The following is a 20,845-nucleotide window of genomic DNA, read 5'->3' on the forward strand; positions in this document are numbered from 1 at the left end:
CTCCTTGTCCGCGTCGGAGCAGAGACAGGTTGAATTGAAAAATGGCAGACCGGGTCTGATCCCGGGATTCCCGCTCCCATTCCCAGTGCCAACAGTTTTCACTGGCACAGGGTGAGGGTGGGGATAGCGAGCTCGACACCCTGTACACCCAAACTGGCCAGCCTCATTGCCGGGATAGGCATCTCATATTCTCCTATCCGCCTCCCCATACTATCCCCTCCCCGCAATTTCCATGGAGCCAGACCAGCTTCTAGGTGACTCATAGCCCACACCTCCTCAGAGCAGATAGGAACTACAGTCTGGATTCAGGAACCTTTTGAGAAATAAGTGTAAAATGTCTTATCCATACTCCCTCTACTGTATCCTCACACACCAGAACCAATCAGCTGTGTCATAATAAATGACACTAATGCTGAGGGGAAAAAGCATTTAGAAATCTGATTTGCAAAAATAACTGCCGTTCTTACAACCCCATAAAAGTGTCAGACAGAGCCATTAATAACATTAATAAGCAAAGCTTCATGTCACAACTCTTCGTCCTGTCCAAATATACATACAGACATTGACAAAACAGAACAAAGAAAAAGATAACTGACCATAATCTCATAAACATGTCAATCAAACAGAACCCAGGCTCAGCTAATCCGTTTGTAAGTCTTAGTGATCAGCCAAGCATTTATAATGAGGCCATCTGGAAACTGTGTTAACAGAATTAGATAGCTAGAGATCTGTTCCTTGAAATGGGCTCATTATGCATTTTATGTTAATGCAATCTAACAAAACTGTTAATCATACCCCTGAACAGCCATGCCACAGGCCATCAAATTTTCAAAATCAGCCAAACATTCATAATAGCCACAGCTATCAAAAGATTATTGAGTTCCCAACTCCAAAGGCTGAAATTGAAAGAGTAGAGGCTGACTTCTGCATTTCAAAACAGATTACCTGTCAATCAATGTGGAGGAGCAACATATTTTTGAATGCATTATAGCATTTTCTTCATGGGAAAAAGTACTGTAATGCATATCAATGCTTATACAATGGTAGTCAAAGTAATGTTCAACTTACCTTTGCAGGATAGAGTCCTGCAATGAAGCACTGCATCAAAACAGATCCACATTGCAATATAACATCTTATAGTAACATTTGAAGGCGTCAAAACATTTAACACTTCCTGTCAAAATGTTCCCAACTCCCCAGGCCTCCTGAAGGGTCATGTGCTCTCCAAGGACATGTTTTTTTTTTGTGTTTGAATACCCGCCAGCACATGAAAATAGCGTGCGGGAGGAAGTAGTCGTCACAATGAGGACTCCTGACCTCAGAAAGGGCGAGTGTGCGTTTTGCACTCAAGGCCTTCCCAACCCGCCAAAAGTCCAGATGAAAATGGTGTGGGGTCGGGAAGGTGGAGGAAAATTGCTTCTTCTGCAAAAAGGAAATAAGCACCGAAACGCATCTCTGTTTCGCTGTCTTCTCTCCATGTTGTCAATGAGTTGCACTCATAACAAAATAATTTCCACTTATCTCTTCAGAGCCTAAGCAAATAATGCATCTCCGACCCATGATGATGGACATGCCCATTTCGTACATCGACCCAGACAACGAAGGTCCAAAGGTAACTTCCAGCAAAGAAAGAAAAGCAAGACATTACACTTCACATGAATGGATGGAACGACGGAGGTTGAGGGGTGACCTGATAGAAGTCTACAAGATTATGAGAGGCATGGACAGAGTGGACAGTCAGAAGCTCTTTCCCAGAGTCAATTACTAGGGGGCACGGGTTTAAGGTGCGAGGGGCAAGGTTTAAAGGAGATGTACGAGGCAAGTTTTTTACCCAGAGGGTGGTGGGTGCCTGGAACTCGCTGCCGGGGGAGGTAGTGGAAGCAGATACGATAGTGACTTTTAAGGGGCGTCTGGACAAATACATGAATAGGATGGGAATAGAGGGATATGGTCCCCGGAAGGGTAGGGGGTTTTAGTTCAGTTAGGCAGCATGGTCGGTGCAGGCTTGGAGGGCCGAAGGGCCTGTTCCTGTGCTGTAATTTTCTTTGTTCTTTGAATAAAGGTTAAACACCGCGAGGAGACACATTGGGCGGGATTTTTCAGCCTTGCTTGTCCTGAAACATAAAATCCCGCCTGAGATCAATGGACCTGTCCAAGCGCCACCCCTCGCCTGCTCCGATTCCTGTGGCGGGCAGGTCGATACCCAACCATTAAGTGGCTCGCCATCTGAGTGACTATTTTTTGGATCTTACTGTGCACAACAGTTGTGTTTGGCCCACCTGATTACAGTGACTGATCTTCACTCAGACTCACTGGGTATGGAGATGTTCTGAGAAGGGGATAAAGCATTGCACAAAGAGAATGGCTGTTGAAATTGGGTTACTGTTCCATTGGGCCCCTCCTCCATGTCCTACTGGGGCCTTCGTGCAATTGGAGGAACCAGGTACCAGGGTAATAATAGGTTGGGGCCGAGTGGTGGAGCCAGCGGAGGGGAAGGTCATCACTCAATGTGAAACTACCTTCTCCGTTTACCTTCCTTGGTCGCCTCGTTACCGCACCCCCCACCCCTCCCCCCCCACCCTCCTCTACCATTATCGGGCTCTGTGTTCAGCCTGTGGTCCGTGAGGCATTCTGACTTCGTTTTCCAACTTGGGTCAGTCAAAATTCTCAGCACCCTCGAGTGTATTTAAGACAGAGATAGATAGGTTCTTGATTGGTAAGGAGGTCAAAGGTTACGGGGAAAAGGCAGGAGAATGGGGTTGAGAAACCTACCAGCCATGATTGAATGGTAGAGCAGACTCGATGGGCCGAATGGCCTAATTTTAATTCTGCTCCTACATTTTATGATCTTATACCCTCTCCATCACCCCAATCCCTAGCTCCCTCCCTGTCAAGTGGATCCAACATTAAGCATGAGTCTTAACCATTCCCCCCCCCCCATCTGACCCGACACCAATCGATTAAACCAAGCTACTCCCAAGCACCTCCCCCCCCCGCCCCCCCCCGCTCCCCCCAATGCAAACGTAAAATAAAGCCTGGGGACGCCAGAGTTGATGCAGGATCCTCCAGACTCGAAACGTTGGTTCTATCCCTCTCTCCACAGAGGCTGTCAGGCCGGCTGAGATTTTCCAGCATTTTCTGTGCTAAGATTAACTGGACAAGCTGAACCATACAGCAAGAGTGGGAGTGGTGGAGGAGAACTCAAGTTTCTCTTCCTCATGCTGGTGAGAAATGGAAAATCCAATCGGTGGCCGTTACAGCCTTCCACAATACAACCCGCACCGTTCAAACACTGACAGAGGAGTGGGAGGAACCACCTGCTGCTTCTCCAGCTCCAGGTTCATGTCACACTACGTGTAACCCTCACCATTTCCTGGGCTTGCAAAATCCGACTAACTGTCCTGGTTTGAGACAATTCACACCTCTTTAACCTGTGATTATCCCTCTCTTCACTCGCACTGTCTGTCCCTGTAAAGACTTGATTACCTGTAAAGACTCGCATTCCAAACATTATCTTACAATTGTGTCTTTGTCTACAAATGCCGTGTTTGTGAACCCAACTCTCCACTCACCTGATGAAGGAGCAACGCTCCGAAAGCTCGTGATTCCAAATAAACCTGTTGGACTTTAACCTGGTGTTGTGTCTCCGGCTAAGATCAGGAGGTCTAATCGCACCACTTTGGAGCTCCCTCACCCATTTTCCGTTAACTTTATTCCGTGTTTGTTTCCGGTTGGATGCTCGAGGGCTTAAGTTCATGGCCACCGGCACATGGATTAAAAGAGGGAAAATGATGGCTTTTGCACAGAACATTCCACACTCCCAGCAAAAGCTTGTAAAGAGAACAACACTGCTCGTCTACAACAGAGGTTGTGGGATCTTTAACATCCCCCCGCTCAGAGGGCAGATATCACGGGTTCCACATCTCATCTGGTGGGGCAGTGTTTCCTCAGTACTGGCACTGGGAGAATCATAGAATCCCTCCAGTGAGAAGGAGGCCATTTGGCCCATCGAGCCTGCACCGACCACAATCCCACTCTGGCCCTACCCCCGTAACCCCACATATTTACCCTGCTAATCCCCCTGACACTAAGTGGCAGTTTAGCATGGCCAATCAACCTGACCCGTACATCTTTGGAGTGTGGGAGGAAACCGGAGCACCCAGAGGAAACCCACGCAGACACGGGGAGAACGTGCAGCGACCCGAAGCTGGAATTGAACCCGTGTTCCCGGCGCTGTGAGGCAGCAGTGCGAACCACTGTGCCACCCTGCCTAGATTTTACATTTGAGTCTCTGGAGTACGTGGGACCTGAACCCACAATGTGCTGATCCAAAGGCAGGGAAGTTATCCAGTGGGAGTTGGTAAATTCTTCCAGAGTTGGAGTGATATATTTTGATGAGTTTTGATTTTGGAACAGTTCATGATGTTTACGACCCGTTAATTGTATCAGAGAAAAATGTAATTTGCTTTTTGTGCTTGTTTTTCCCACAGGCTCCAAAACCCACCCCCGCCAAGCCCCTGACCTTGCTGGAACAGGTGCAGGAACTGCTGAAGGTAGGACATTTTTGAAAGCTTTTGTGGAATCGGGGAATGATACAGAGGTGGAGGAGGTTATTTCTACCCATGCCAACTCCTTGAAAGAAGAACCCAAGTAGTTCCATTTCACCAGCCCTTTCCCCTGAAAATCCTAATCTTTACAGATATTTATCCAATTCTCTTTGAAAGTTAATCATTGAATTCGCTTCTACGGCCCTTTCTGGCAGCACATTCCGGATCACAATTCATTTGTGTGAAAACAAATTCTCCCACCTGGCTCCTTCGCCAATTAACTTTAACCTGTGACCTCTGACCCGGCTTCAAGGAAACAATTCCTTCCCTTATACACTCTCAAAACTGTTTGACCGCCTCTATTCAATCTGCCCTTTAACCTTCTCTGCTCGAAGGAGAACCAACCCAGCTTCTCCAGACCCGCCACATAACTGAAGCTCTTTATCCCCGGCACCGTTCTGATAAATCCCCTCCGCACCCTCTCCAAAGACCGCGACCTTACTGGTCGTTTGCACTCATGGCGCATCAAGGTCAGAGAATTTGACGACCAGCCAAATCTCCATTCACTGCGGCGGGGATGGGAAAATCCCATCAGCATGAACGGTGGTAAGATTCTGGCCAAATTCTTTTTTAAAATTCATTTGATTATTTGACACGGGCGTCGCTGGCTGACCAGCATTTATTGTCCATCCCTAGTTGCCCTTGTCGGGCAGTTGAAAATCAACCACATTGCTGTGGCTCTGGAGTCACATGTAGGCCAGACCACGTAAGGATGGCAGATTTCCTTCCCTAAAGGACATTAGTGAACCAGATGGGTTTTTCCAACAATCGACAATGGTTTCATGGTCGCCTGTAGATTCTTAATTCCGGATGTTTTTTATTGAAGTCAAATTTCACCATCTGCCGTGGCGGGATTCGAACCCGGGTCCCCAGAACATTAGCTGAGTTTCTGCAATAATAGTCTAACAATAATACCACTAGGCCATCACCTCTCCAAGTCAGCCAACCTAATGGTGTTCGGAAGTAGGTATGATCCTCCAGCTGGGGCGGATCTAGTGGTTTATAAAGGGTCTTTAAAAATGATTTTGAAAGGTTATATTTGAGGAGTTATGGGAAAAGGATGGGCAATGAATGCCGGACTAATCAGATAGTTCTTTCAAAGAGCTGGAATACGCTGGATGGGTCAAATGGTTCTATAGCACCAACATGTCTCCATATTGTGACCTGAATGTGGGAAGAATGGCCCAAAAGATATTGAAGGCTTTGATCATTCACGTAAATTTCCCAACCGCGAGGGAAGAAAAAGCACTTGACGGACTTTAAGGCTGTTTGTGTGTAGCTCAAATCTGAACAGAAGGTTTAATATCGTTGAAGAATGGGTGACTACACCTTTGGTTAAACGGTTAGCCAAATATGACATGATGTTGCTTTTTCAATGGCAGAAGGAGAACACAAGCAAGGCGATTCCTGAATTCAACAGCTCCTTCTCCGCTAACATCGACCTACTGAGAGAGAGCATGACCGAATCCGAATGGCAGGTTAGTGCTTTGTCGCAAAGGATTACATCGACCTTACACCACTGGGAAAGGCCATTCGGCCCAACTGGTCCATGCTAGTGTTAAGGCTCCACACGTGCCTCCTCCCACCTCACCCCATCAGCATAACCTTCTAGTCCTTTCTCCCTCATGCAACTTATTAGCTTCCTCTTAAATGCATCTACACTATTCACCTCAACTGCTCCCAATGATAGATTGGTGAATCTGTGGAACTCTTTGCCGCAGAAGGCTGTGGAGGTCATTGAGTGTCTTTAAGACAGAGATAGATAGGCTCTTGATTAATAAGGGGGTCAGGGGTTATGGGGAAAAGGCAGGAGAATAGGGATGAGAAAAATATCAGCCATGATTGAAGGGCAGAGCAGACTCGATGGGCCGATTGGCCTAATTCTACTCCTATGTCTTATGGTCTTATGGTCTTATAGCAAACTCCCAGTCTCTGGTTGACAAAATTTTTCCTGAATTCTTCTTGGATTTATTAGTGTCTGTCTTACACTGATTTCTCTCATTCTAACAGGTCTAAACAATATAGAAGCAGGAAGGATGTTCCCGATGGTGGGGATGTCCTGAATCAGGGGTAATAGCATTGGGATACAGGGTAGGAAGTTTAAGACGGAGATGAGGAGAAATTTCTTCACGCAACAAGTGGTCAGCCTGTGGAATTCCCTACCCAGAAAGCAATTGAGGTCAAAACATATGTTTTCAAGAAGCAGTTAGATATAGCTCTTGGGGCGAAGTGGATCAAAGGGGGAAGACGGGATTAGGCTATTGAATTGGATGATCAGCCATGATCATAATGAATAGTAGAGCAGGCTCAAAGGGCTGAATGGCCTCCTCCTTCTCCTATATTCTATGTTTCCAGGTCTCTTTAGTTTTAGTTTCTCCCACAACTCATGAACTGGAAGAGGCCATTCAGCCCCTCCAGTGTGTTCTGCCATTCAGTGATATCATGGCTGATCTGTGCCTTAATCCCATCCTGGCTCCATAATTCCTTGATACCCATGGCTAGCAAAGATCTATCACCCTCAACTTTGAAAATGTATAACTGAGCTGGCATCTACTGGGGCGGCACGGAGGCACAGTGGTTAGCACTGCTGCCTCACAGCGCCAAGTACCTGGGTTCAATTCCGGCCTTGGATGACTGTGTGGAGTTTGCACGGTCTCCCCGCGTCTGCATGGGTTTCCTCCGGGTGCTCCAGTTTCCTCCCACACTCCACAGATGTGTGGGTTAGGTGGATTGGCCATGCTAAATTTCCCCTTAGTGTCATGGGAAATACATGGGGATAGGGCCTGGGTGGGATTGTTGTCGGTGCAGGCTCGATGGGCCGAATGGCTTCCTTCTGCATTGTAGGAATTCTATGATCCTTCTATTCTATACTGCTTTTCTGTGGGAGAGCGTGCCACACCTCCAGGAGCTTCTGTGTGAAGAATTGGAACCATCTTCTCTGCGTCTACTCTTCCTGAACCATTTGAATGTTTAAAGTTTGTGGAAACTTTTCCCTTCAGTGTTTGAGCTTGGTTTGAGAGATGCTTCGATACCTAACATTAAAATGTCTGCCTCCCGCCAGCAAAAGTAAACCCACAATGCAGTTCAGAGGACTCAAGCCATCAGATACTGACCTGGTGATATATCTTTTGTTTACAGGACTTCGAAACTTGGCTCCGAAACTGGCTTCTCTTTCAGCTCATTCAGGAGAAGAAGCCAGTCCCGACAACCAGTCCCCCCAAACCTGAACCTCAACCTAAACACAACGGTATGTATCTGTGATATGCTTTATATGATTGGCACCTCATCCACCACCTTCGACATTCACTCCCCCTGCCCCCGCCCGCCCCCATACTGACGCACACTGCGGCCAGAGTGTTCCATCTACAAGATGCACTGCAGCAACTCACCAAGACTCCTTCGACAACACCTTCCAAACCCACAACCTCTACCATCTGGAAGGACAAGAGCGGCAGATACCTGGGAACTCCACCACCTGCAAATTCCCCTTCGAGCCCCTCACCATCCCGATTTGAAAATATATCGGCTGTTCCTTCACTGGGTCAAAAATCCCTAAGCTCCCTCCCTAAAAGCACTGTGGGTGTACCTACACCACATGGACTGAAGAAGTTCAAGGTGGCAGCTCACCACCACCTTCTCAAGGGCAACAAATGCCTAGCCTGGCCAATGGCACCCTTATCCTGTGGAAGAATGAATTAAATATGTTGAGCACCAGTCAATTAACTCCTTCTGAAGTATAACCACTGTTGTTATATATACAAAATGATAACCAATTTGTGCTCACCACAAACACAAGTGAGATAAATGAGCAAATCATTGATTTTAATTGAGGGATTGATGCTAAATGGTAAAAAGGCTGCAGTGATTGGGTGGAGGTCTTAAATACTTCAAAGAGTTTGCACGTTCCCCTCGTGTCTGCATGGGTTTCCTCCGGGTGCTCCGGTTTCCTCCCACACTCCAAAGATGTGCAGGTTAGGTGGATTGGCCATGCTAAATTGCCCCTTGGTGTCAGGGGGACTAGCTAGGGTAAATGCATGGAGTTACGGGGATAGGGCGGGATTGTGGTCGGTGCAGACTCGATGGGTCGAATGGCCTCCTTCTGCCCTGTAGGATTCTATAACGTCCCAGTCAATGAAATAACTTGAGGTGTATTCTCTTAGGTGGACATAACAGACTCCACAGAACTATTTTGAAAAATAGGGACAGTCTCCGTTGGTGGGCTGAGCCAATATTTATTCCTCAACAACATCATGAAACATCATTAAATTTAAACAAATTATCTGGAAATGATCTCATTACTGTTTGGGAGACCTCCCTGTGTTGGGCAAAACTGAGTGTGGCACAGGCACAGCGGTTAGCACTGCTGCCTCACAACACCAGGAACCTGGGTTCGATTCCTGGCTTGGGTGACTGTTTGTGTGGAGTTTGCACATTCTCCCTGTGTCTGCGTGGGTTTCCTCCGGGTGCTCCGGTTTCCTCCCACAGTCCAAAGATATGCAGGTTAGGTGGATTGACCGTGCTAAATTGACGATTAGTGTCAGGGGATTAGTAGGGTAAACATGTAGGGTTACAGGAATAAGGCCTGGGTGGGATTGTGGTCAGTACAGACTCGATTGGCTGAATGGCCTCCTTTTGCACTGTAGGGATTCTATGACCAGTGGGATTGGGAAAATTGGATCACTCTTTCAAAGAGGCAGGATGGGAAGACTGGACTCCTTCTGTTCTCTGATTCTATGGCCCCTACTTTTCCAGAACAGCTGTAGCTTCCTTCCCTCCAAGGAATCTCCTCAGCTCCCACATGGCTACTGATCCTGCTTCCCTCACCAGCTGTGTCCCTGCCTGATCCAAATGCTCTTGTTCCTCCCTCTCTAGCAATGGATGGGAATCCCATTTCCCAGACACCAGGAGGTCACTGCTGTGTGGGTGCAGTGACTCTGCTCCAAAGGCTGGTGAGCAGACCTGGCTGAGCATACTGAGAGAGATCCACTCACAATAAAGGGCAGGCAATGGCCTAGTGGTATTATCACTAGACTATTAACCCAGAAGCTCAGCTAATGTTCTGGGGACCCGCGTTCGAATCCCAATTTTATTGAATTTGAATTCAATAAAAAGTATCTGGAATTAAGAATCTACTGATGACCATGAAACCATTGTTGATTGGCCGAAAAACCCATCTGGTTCACTAAGTTTACTTATTAGTGTCACAAGTAGGTTGGCATTAACACTGCAATGAAGTTACTGTGAAAATCCCGTAGTCGCCACACTCCAGCGCCTGTTCGGGTACACTGAGGGAGAATCTAGCACCTAACCAGCACCCGGAGGGAACGCACACAGACACGGGGAGAACATGCAGACACTGCACAGACAGTGACCCAAGCTGGGAATTGAACCCAGGTCCCTGATGCTGTGAGGCAGCAGTGCTAACCACTGTGTCACCGTGCCACCCCTTATGTCCTTTAGGGATGGAAATCTGCTGTCCTTACCTGGTCTGGCCTATTTGTGACTCCAGAGCCACAGCAACATAGTTGACCTCAGGCAACTAGGGATAGGTAATAAATGCTGGCCAGCCAGCGATGCCCATATCCCACAAATGAATAAAAGAAAACTCACAAAGTACTCATAAAGACATCACTTGCTAACTAGTGCTGTGGCCTTTCCCTTTAAATCATTCAATGGATGTCACAAGAGGGGTTTACATCAACAAAGCATTTTGAACCCAGTAAGATATCCCAATGTGTTTCACAGGCAGTATTTTACACTGAGCAACATAATGAGATATTAGAAACATGGAAACATAGAAAAACTACAGCACAAACAGGCCTTTCGGCCCCACAAGTTGTCCCTACCTTCTAGGCCTATCTATAACCCTGTTATTAGAAGTCATCAAAACCCTGATCTAGGATGTACATTTTAAGGAGAGAGAGGTAAGTAGATGCAGAGGATTCAGAGGGGATTCGGAGCTAAAGTCCAAGGCAGCTGAAGACATGGCTGCCAGCGATGGCCTGAATCAAGTCAGGGATGACGGAGTTGGGAGAGGGCGGATAACTCGGGGAGAGGGGGGGTTTGTCTGGCTACGGTTTCAGTGAGACCATGGAGGGATTTGAAAAGAAGGGTGGGAGTTTTGAGATTGAGGCTGGACCAGGATGCACTACAGAGGGTGGCGATGACCTAGTGGTATTATCACTAGACTATTAATCTAGAAACTCAACTGATGTTCTGGGGACCTGGATTCGAATTTTGTCACGGCGGATGTTAGAATTTGAATCAATAAAAAATATCTGGAATTGAGAATCTACTGATTGTCGATTGTCGGAAAAAACCATCAGGTTCATTAATGTCCTTCAGGGAAGGAAATCTGCTGTCCTTAACCGGTCTGGCCTACATGTGACTCCAGAGCCACAGCACCGTGGTTGACTCCTAACTGCCCCTTGGGCAACTAGGGATGGGCAATAAATGGCCAGCCAGCGACGCCCGTGTCCCACGAATGAATAAAAAAAAAAGATCCACAGTCATAGAGGATGATGGGTATAGTGCGCAAACCACATCGGCACCAACTTGCTCTGGAGAATTGGTGCCAAGTGCATCATTGTAATGTTATATTAAACTGCTGCATTATTTGTGTCTGCGACAGGGAGAATGATTTATTCAAGCATTGTGATGAAACCAATGATGGCTAACCTGCCAGATGAAATCAAGCCGAAGGAGGCCAAATCTCCCAATGTCATTCCTGCATTGAAGGGTAACTATGGCAACTAATGTTTAATCCGTGGCGAATGCGGGGATTGGAAAGGACCAGTGTGGTTCAGCGTTTGGGTGTCAGTGTAACGGTGAGACTAGCCCTCCCTTTCCCCCACCCCATACGCAGAGCAAAGATTCGATCTGGGTTAGGGATGGTGTCTTCAGGCTGTTCACTCACATTGCTCAGAACAGCAGAACCAGCTCAAAGCAATAAAATTCAGAAGTGGTTTTGAGACATGCGGGCCGGAATTTTACTGGCTTGCCCACTCCAGAATCGGGGCGCAGAACCGGGCATTCTCTGTTGGCCTCGGGCGGGATCTTACGAGCCTCGGGTGGGCGAGGCGGTAAAATTCCGGCAGCTGGGTGGGATCTCCCCCCTCCCGCCCCCAATGCTGGTGGTAGGGTCACAGGCAGGGGTGGGAAATTTGGAGGGATGCCCGTCTTTTAACGGCCCTGCAAATTTTCTCGTCCCGCCCACGACGATGCCCCACCTGTGCCAGGACTGGAAAGTTCTGCTGGATGTCTGGTGAGTGTAATGTGCTCCGAAGAATGGGTAATTTTGGATCTGGGGTTCCCCAAGTTCTCCGCTACTGGGGTTTTTCCTCATCTCCTGCCTGGGCCTGTTGTAAACTCAGTGGCACCATTTGTGACACAATAAGTTCTGACTCATTGATCACCATGATTAGTGAGAAACGCGTGCAAATGGGGAGTGGGGGCTCAAGCCAAAGAGCCTTAGCCATAGCATGTGTACAGGCTGGGTTCACCAGAATGATTCTGGGGATACGTCAATGTTATGAGGACAGACCTGAATTATTGGGAATATTTGCACTGGAGTAGAGAAGAATTCATTGAGGTTTGTAAATGTCTGATGTGCCTTTGATTAGGGAATTGATTAAAGGGAAAGGTTGTTTCCCCTTGTGGGAGAGTCCAGAACCAGAGGACACAATCTTAGAGTAAGGGGGTCACACACTTAAGACGGGGATGAGGAGGTATTTCTTCTCTCAAGAGGGGAGTGAATCTGTGGAATTCTTTACCGCAGAAGGCTGTAGAGGCTGGGTCATAGGATCATAGAATCCTACAGGAGGCCATTCAGCCCATCGAGTCTGCACCGACCACAGTCCCACCCAGGCCTTATCCCCAAACCCCATGCATTTACCCCAGCTAGCCTCCCTGACATTTAGGGTCAATTTAGCATGGCCAATCCACCTGATCCGCACATCTTTGGACTGTGGGAAGAAACTGGAGCACCCGGAGGAAACACATGCAGACACGGGGGAGAATGTGCACACTCCGCACAGACAGTGACCCAAGGCGGGAATCGAACCCGGGTCCCATCGTTAAGTATGTTCAAGGCTGAGATAGACAGATTTTTAATCAGTAAGGGAATCGAGGGTCATGGAGATAAGGCAGGAAAGTGGAGTTGAGGATTATCATATCAGATCATGATTCCATTGAGAGGTGGAACAGACTCAATAGGTCGAAGGGCCTACTTCTGCTCCTACGACTTATGACCTTATGGATGCATAGAGTTTAGAAGAAACATCTCCACACTGGCTGGGAACTTGTGCCACGGGGAGTTACTGAGGCAGGAACTGGCTATTGAATGGAAAACTAGTGAAAGCCTTGATTCAGAAAGTACAAGGTGAAAACCCGTCTGTGGGATTAGGGTTGGATTGATCTTGAGAAAAGGAGACAGACAAGATGTGTTGAAAGACCTCCTTCTGTGCTTAAAGGACAAGGTTCAACCATGGGATTCTAAGGTCACAGAGCCAAGCTGAAACCAATCGGCACAAAAAGAACTGAGCCATTATTGACAATTATTTGCTCACTCAAAGAAGTGGACCCAGTTCTGACCACACACATTTCACAAAACACAAAGACAAAGAAAGTCAACTTGAGAGACAAAACCAACAGTTATCTTTTCTGGGGAGGTATTATGATTGATTCTCGGGATGTGGGCATTGTGGGCGAGAGCTACGTTCATCGGTAAAGGGGATGGTGGAAGTTCTTCTTTGAAGTCCTCCTCTCTGTGGGATATTCCTTGAAGAAACTCAGGGCCCTGATGGGCAACTTCTGAGGACAGTCAACAGTCGACCATGGTGGTGTGGGACTGGAGTCACATTTAGGCTCATATCAGGTAAGGACAGCAGGATTCTTTGCTAAACGGATATTAGTGAACTAGTTGGGTTCGCATGACAACAGCTCCTTACTCACTTTTACTGATATCAATATTTCATTTCAGTATCTATTTTTGAACTGAACTCCAACATTCACCTCACAACTCGCAACCCTATGCACTTAGCATGGCCCATCCATCTAACCTACACAACTTCGGACACTAAGGGACAATTTAGCATGGCCCATCCATCTAACCTACACAACTTCGGACACTAAGGGACAATTTAGCATGGTGCATCCACCTAACCTATACATCTTTGGACACTAAGGGGCAATTTAGCATGGCCAATCCACCTAACCTACAGCCTTTTGGACACTAAGGGGCAATTTAGCATGGCTAATCCATCTAACTTATACATCTTTGGACACTAAGAGGCAATTTAGCATGGCCAATCCACCTAACCTGCATACTTTTGGACACTAATGGGCAATTTAGCATGGCCAATCCACCTAACCTACAGCCTTTTGGACACTAAGGGGCAATTTAGCATGGCTAATCCATCTAACTTATACATCTTTGGACACTAAGAGGCAATTTAGCATGGCCAATCCACCTAACCTACATACTTTGGACACCAATGGGCATTTCACCAGGGCCAATCCACCTAACCTGAATATCTTTGGACCGTAACCCCATGCTTAGGTTCCATCTTATCCCAGAGCTCCGAGACTGCCCCCATGGAATATCAACATTGCTGAGTTCAAAACTGATCTGCTTATTCCACACGGGATCACATTCCATAGGAACTCAAGCACAAGATCAGGAATGTTCTAGAATGCTGAGCTTTGAGTGTAGGTTTTCACCTACACATCTTCTCAAGAAAGGACTCTTAAGTTCTTTTGTTATGCCATTGGAGACTTGTCCAGTGTCCCCTTCACCTTCGTAGAAGCATTACAGTGCAGCAGGAGGCCATTCGGTCCATCGAGTCTGCACCGATGTTAGGGCGATGGGCCGATGTTAGTCTTTGCTGTGGATGTTAGGATACTGACCCCTCGTTCCCGGTCCCTCAGGATATCCTGATCCCCTCTCTTACCGGAAAACGTGCAGTCAGCAGAGTTACAAATCCCAACTCCAGAGACGTCTCCCAATCATGTGTGCTTTGAATGGGGAGTTAGAGGCATCAGTTTTAATGAGGGGGGGAAGCAACAACAGTAATGTGCATTGATATAGCACCTTTAATACAATAAAATATCCCAACCTACTTCACAGGGGTGATGGGCACCAAGCCACATAAAGGGACACCAGGATAAGCTTGATCAGAAAGTTAACTTTAAAGAAACAGTGAGCTAGGGAGGCAGACAGGGTTATGGAGGAAATTCCAGAGCCGATGGCCTAGGCAACTGAAGGAACCACTACCAATGGTGCAATTAGAATCAAGAATGCGCAGGAGGTTAGAAAGAGAGGAATGCCGAGACCCCGGAGGCTTGTAGGGCTGGAGGAGGTGACAGAGATAGGGAAGAAGGAAGAGGCCCATGGAGGAATTTGGGGAAGGAACTGCAAGCAAAGGACCTTGGGGTGTGAAGAACATCATTCTGATGTCAAACATTGCCTTCCCTCGTCCAGTGCTCAAAGCCGACACCGAGTGTGAGAGACGCCGCAAGCAAGCCGACTTGAAGCCTGGAGTCTTCCGCCCTAAATGTGATGAGGAGGGCAACTATGAGGTGAAGCAGTGTTGGCCCAGCACGGGGTTCTGTTGGTGCACTTACCCGAATGGAACTCAGATCGCAGGAACAGCCAGCCGTCACCAATTAGACTGCAAACGTATGTTTTAGTTTTCTTGCTCTTGGTGTGATTAACAAGTCTCCCATTTCAGAGTAGCTGATGCCCACGTGTAGCAAGACCTGGACAATGTTCAGGTTTGGCTGGCTACTGAGGAAATCACTCCATACAAGTGCCCGGCAATGACCATCTCCAGCAAGAGAGAGAATCTAACCATCTCCTCTTGACATTCGCTGCTATTACTGTTGTGGAATCCCCCGTGTCTCTGAATTACACTAACATTGTCCAGCATTCTGTAATCCTGCAAAGCAGGCGAGCCTGCAGAGGTTCAAGGCTAGAGCCACTACCCACCTGTGCTACGGATCGCGCTATCATTTGCCCTCTAGATAAGGAAGGTCTGTTGCACGTGGTACATGCTCTACCCAAAGAACTTAACAAAGCAAGAAATGAAGAAAGACCTAATGTATTACCCCTACCAATCTCAAAGCCCGTGTACAGGCTATAATAAACTCTACGTATCCATTCGTTATCCTCTCACCGCCTATGTGCCCTCCACCCTACCACGGGTTCTCCCCACCCAGCTATGTCCTGAGGGAAAATTCAATATAAATGTTCCCTGATGCCAAAAGGTCATTCAGCCCAATGGGTCCGTGGGGTATTTATGTTCTTGACCAACTACCCACCTCCTCCTCTTTACACTCAATCTCATCCAAAACCTTGCTGCCCGTTAGCTCCCAAAGAAACAATGCCTCCTTTTCAAAACTCACATCCCAGTCTATGCAACCCATCCTTGTAATTTTAACCCTGTAAAGTGGGGATGGGGGGAACGTTAGCAGGTAAAGAAAGGGGTGTGTTTTGCTCACTATTTACGGTAATGTTGTTAATGCACCCACCATGGTTTTTTAACTTTGCCTTTGATGGAAATTGCAGACAGAGTCCCAATTGAACCTCTAAGTTTCTGTCATCTGTGCCTCAATGAGTTAACGCTCTTGTTTCTGAATCGGAAGGTTGTGGGTTCCACAAACTCAGACTTGAGCACAATCTCCAGGCTGACACTCAGGGGCTTGTCTTGGGTCATTGCCTGTGTGGAGTCTGTGTGTCTGCGTGGGTTTCCTCCGGGTGCTCCGGTTTCCTCCCACAGTCCAAAGGTGTGTGGTTTAGGTTGATTGGCCATGATAAATTGCCCCTTAGTGTCAGGGAAATTAGCAGGGTAAATATTTGAGGTTACGGGGATAGCGCCTGGGTGGGATTGTTGTCGGGGCAGGCTCGATGGGCTGAATGGCCTCCTTCTGCACTGTGGGTATTCTATGATTCTATAGCCAGTGATGCCTATGTTCTATGAAAGATTTTAAAAAATAAATCTACACAAATTGTTTACATACAGAAACCAGAGGAAAGCAACATTTAAAAAAATTGTTGAAATTTCAAAATTTTGTATTAATTGTCAAGCTGATGTGAACTCTTTCTCTTTGATTGCAGCGCACTAAGGGTGAGGATGGACTCATGATGGAGGGTCAAACTCATCCTGATTGGCTTCGCTCCACAATTAAATCATACATTAATTGCAACTACTGATTTCTATTAACCTTGGGTATGATTGTTAACCATTGAGAGCTGGCTCCTTATCTGACTATCATAATTTCCTTCTCTTGTGTTAAAGATTTGTCTTCACTGATTTTGTTTTATATAAATATAGTAGATCACCCTGATCTTTGACACGATTCATTTTGCTCCCCCCCCCCCAAAAAAAGAATTGAATTTCCACAGAGATGTTCTGATCCCATTCCCGAGGGGGACTTGGCAAAACGCAGCCGTGTCCGGCATTCCTCTCCAAGATCCGTTCCTGGGTCTCCCACCAGAGTTGTGACAGGGGACAGTGGGGAGTGGGGACTGGGGGTGTGGGGGAACAACATCTCCTCAATTCCAGGCCCTTCCTTAAAAAAAAATCTGCATTTTCAAACTTGTAAACATTGAGACACGAGGAGACGTGAAGAGTAAAATGCCACACAGGTCTGATTCAATCCTAGGAATCCCAAAGGAATGTAGACTGGGACAGGGTATCATGAGTAACTGGACACCAGAACACTGCATTGAATGGTAGAGTTCTGAAAATTCACAACATCCAAAAGGGAACCAAATTAGGGCAATGGTTTGAGATTGGGACCCTTCTTTGTGTCCCATGATGTCTCCCACTTGTTATATAAACCTGCCCTTCTCTCTTAGATACTGACCTATCCATTAGCCACACACCCCATCTTGATTTGAACCTATAACCTCCGTTTGTTCATTAATACTGGGTCATGATCCTAGAACTCTGGCCACACCCTCTCTCCCCCTCCCCTCTCACCATCCCCCCCACCACCCACTCTCACCCCCCCCCCCCCCCCCCCCCCACCCTCCACACACCCCTTGTCTCTCTGCGTTCCACCCCGCCTACTGCAGGCTGCAAGGAGCATCACTCCACAAGCTAAAACAATTTCAGAAGAAGGCCCACACCATCTTCTCAAAGGTCAACGAGGGATGCTCAATGTATGTTGGCCTGGCTAGCATTGGCCACATTCAGAAGCAGAAGTAGATAAATTGGGTTAAAAATTGTTCCTTTGCAATTTGTTTTTAGATGTCAAGTGATTTTGTTCCCATCCCCATATTTTGAGGTTCGAGATTTGAGCCAGTTATAGTGTTACCAGTTTATTTTCCTAAAACACCACACCTTACAGAAGCATCACATTACAGCTGTATTCTTGGCTATTGATTAATTTGTTTGAAGCTAGTTTTGCCTATAATCAACTTATGAGAAAATGACATTGCTTCCTGATCATTTTTATTTGTTACGGAATGGCGATTGCTGACTGTAGATGGGGAAAATCTTTTCGCAATAAAGGGAGGGAATTTTATCCTTGTGTTTTATTTTGGACAATGGAAGTGACCAATGTGTGACTGACAGAAATATAAAAGGTTTGCCCGGTTCATGGGGCCTAGCAATGAGGCCTCAATCCAATAACAACTCCTTGTATTATGAGCAGTGAATGGGAAAGCTTCATTGCAGGGTTGCCAAAGCTCCGGGGCTGTCCTGGAACCTACAAAAATTAAAGATTAATCACCAGGACATTTCTAGAGGAGAAAATCTATGGCCACATTTCAAAAATGTTCGGTGTGTCTTTTTTTGTTATTGGCTAAATTGGAAAAGGGATAACAAGTCTGTTTGCAAGCATCAACTAATCTGCTAGCTATGAGACGGGTTTACTATTGGGAGGTGGGGAATGGACAGGTTGGACAACCAATGATGGGACTGTGTGGGCAGAGGAGGGAGGTCACACAACACAACCTGCCGGAATATGTCCAACCAGAGTTGGGAACCCAAGTCTAGAGTGGAATTTTCCCGTCCTGCCCGCCAGGGGAATTGTAGCGGACGGGACACAGACCATGCAAAGGTCCATTGACCTCGGGCAGGATTTTTGGCCTTCGGGTGAGCGCGGCTGGAAAATCCCGCCCAAGTGTCTGTCTTTTTATTGCAGTTCTTTCACACACACAAAGTTAAAAACATCTATTCTCTGAAAATAAAAACTTGACAAAATCTTCTCGATCTTTCCATCCTCCAATGAACAACAAGTGCGGTATAAAGAAGAGTAGGAATAGTTGGAAATCAGACAGTGAGGGGGGCGATTGGTACAAAGGGCTAGTTTCACTTTGCTTCTACCACATGCTAATCCTTAACTACTCAGGGAATCAGTTGTGAACCGTTTTTTGCCAGTCCATTGTGACAGCTTGACAGAAGAGAAAAAATATATAAAATGTGTAATTTCTATTCTTAAACTCGTCAAATCCCACAGTATGGAAGGCAAATGGTGAACTTCTGCACTGTAACCAATCAAGTTGAGGTATTATAGTGAGGTCTCAATTTTAATCACACGTCAAGAGCCTTGGAGCACTGAAGGAGGCCATTCAGCCCACTATACCTGTGCTGGCTGTTTAATGGTACCAATTGATCCCTTCTGCTCTTTATTCTTGCCATTATTTTCATTTCCAAATGTAGATATCCACTTTCCTTTTGAAATTTTTTCGGGAAGGAGCATTAATTTGAACAAAACCCAGTATATATTTGATCTTCATTGAGAAACTCAGGTGGAAAGGCAAAGCTTAACATGTGGGATAGGTAGTAAGACTGGAGGGAAAATGTGCACACGGGAATGTAGACTGCTGGTGGTTCGGAGATGCAGCTTCTATCAGGGAGAGGAGTGCTCTGGTATCTTTCAATAATAGTCTGAAACATATAAAGGGCGCAGTTCAGATGTTCAAGAAGAATTTAGCAAAAGGTTTATAATAGAAAAGGGAAGTTGAATTTGGCAGTCTTTTCACAGAGATTCAAAACTATTCATGCAAAAACTCCGAGACATCTGCTCTGGGCTTTGAGTGAATGTCTCGCTGAGGCTGTTTCACCTTTGATTGGTGTATGAGGATGGACTTGAGAGAATCTTGAGGAGAGATCGATGACTATTCCATAGAATGTACAACTCCAGAACAGGCCGCACTGCACACCAATGAGGGGAGGGCGGGGGTTAGGTGGTTAAAGATCAGGAACACATTGCCTGAGGGTGCGGCGGAGGCAAATTCAAATCGAGGCATTCAAGAAGGAGTTGGATTGTTATCCGAAATGGAAGAATGCGCAGGGGTTTGGGAAGAAGGCAGGGGAGTGGCACTAAGTGAACTGCTTACGCAGAGAGCCAGCACTGTCACGGTGGGGCCGAGTGGCCTCCAGGGCCGTACCGATTCTGTGAACCGATCCGTGCGGTGTTCATGCTCCACACGAGCCTGTTCCAACTTGTCTCACCCCCATCAACAGACCCATCATTCCCCTCACCCTCAAGCAGTTCAGATCGAGAGACACCAGGCCTGACAGGCGAGAGGGGATTAGGGAATCGGGCAGACCCGGAGAAACGGAACACAAGAACCAGAAGGTGAAACAAATGTCCACTGGCCTCAACCGTCTGGGGCTAGGTAGGCAGGGAGGCCGGCACACCCGGCATTCACATTGGAATCTTGCTGTGCAATATTAGCAAACGCGTATTAATGATCAGGATGAAAATCCTTCATCCAATATTGGAATAAAATACGTCTGACTTTATTAAAGCCTTGGACAAATTCCCTGTAGACAGATTCATATCCTTCACTGCCAACTTTAACTCACAGTCGAGGGTGAAAATATTTCTCTCTTCATTCCCTTTGATCCTCTCACAGAGACACACAAGCCAATTCTAAACCCACCCCCCACCACAACCATCCCACTGGTGTTTGCTGGTCGCAGTGGCTTCAATCTGTCAAATAATCTAATAAAGGCGATCCCATCTTGTTAGCTTTCCAATCAAAATGGTGGGGGGATGGGAGGGGATTGGGGGGAGTGGTGGAGAGGGAGTCAGATGGGGCAGGCGGGGTATTAAGCCCTGAGCTGGAGAATTGGCTGCACTTTGTATCAAGTGACCCCATGCCAATGCCTCACCTTTTACAGGCCACACCAGGGCTCCCATTCACAACCTAGGCCCCAATGACAGGACGTCCCTGCGGAACTGGGCAGTTTTGCAAACAGTTTCCCCAATTCTTCTGTCAG

The 20,845-nt window shown here is 46.9% G+C and overlaps 1 protein-coding gene across 1 annotated transcript in view; it reads left to right on the plus strand.

Annotated features, from left to right (window-relative positions):
- The window catches only part of LOC144505647 (H-2 class II histocompatibility antigen gamma chain-like), a 28,984-nt gene extending 10,847 nt beyond the window's left edge, over positions 1–18,137 (plus strand). The window contains exons 3-9 of the mRNA XM_078231786.1: positions 1,530–1,612; positions 4,491–4,553; positions 5,990–6,085; positions 7,746–7,854; positions 11,239–11,346; positions 15,088–15,285; positions 16,723–18,137. Of these exons, the coding sequence (XP_078087912.1) occupies positions 1,530–1,612; positions 4,491–4,553; positions 5,990–6,085; positions 7,746–7,854; positions 11,239–11,346; positions 15,088–15,285; positions 16,723–16,730 (665 nt within the window). The 3' untranslated portion in view covers positions 16,731–18,137. The remainder of the gene's footprint in view (positions 1–1,529; positions 1,613–4,490; positions 4,554–5,989; positions 6,086–7,745; positions 7,855–11,238; positions 11,347–15,087; positions 15,286–16,722) is intronic.
- The last annotated feature ends 2,708 nt before the right edge of the window (positions 18,138–20,845 follow it).

The sequence above is a fragment of the Mustelus asterias genome, chromosome 16 (genome assembly GCF_964213995.1).
Source record: "Mustelus asterias chromosome 16, sMusAst1.hap1.1, whole genome shotgun sequence".
In the NCBI taxonomy this organism is placed as follows: Eukaryota; Metazoa; Chordata; class Chondrichthyes; order Carcharhiniformes; family Triakidae; genus Mustelus; species Mustelus asterias.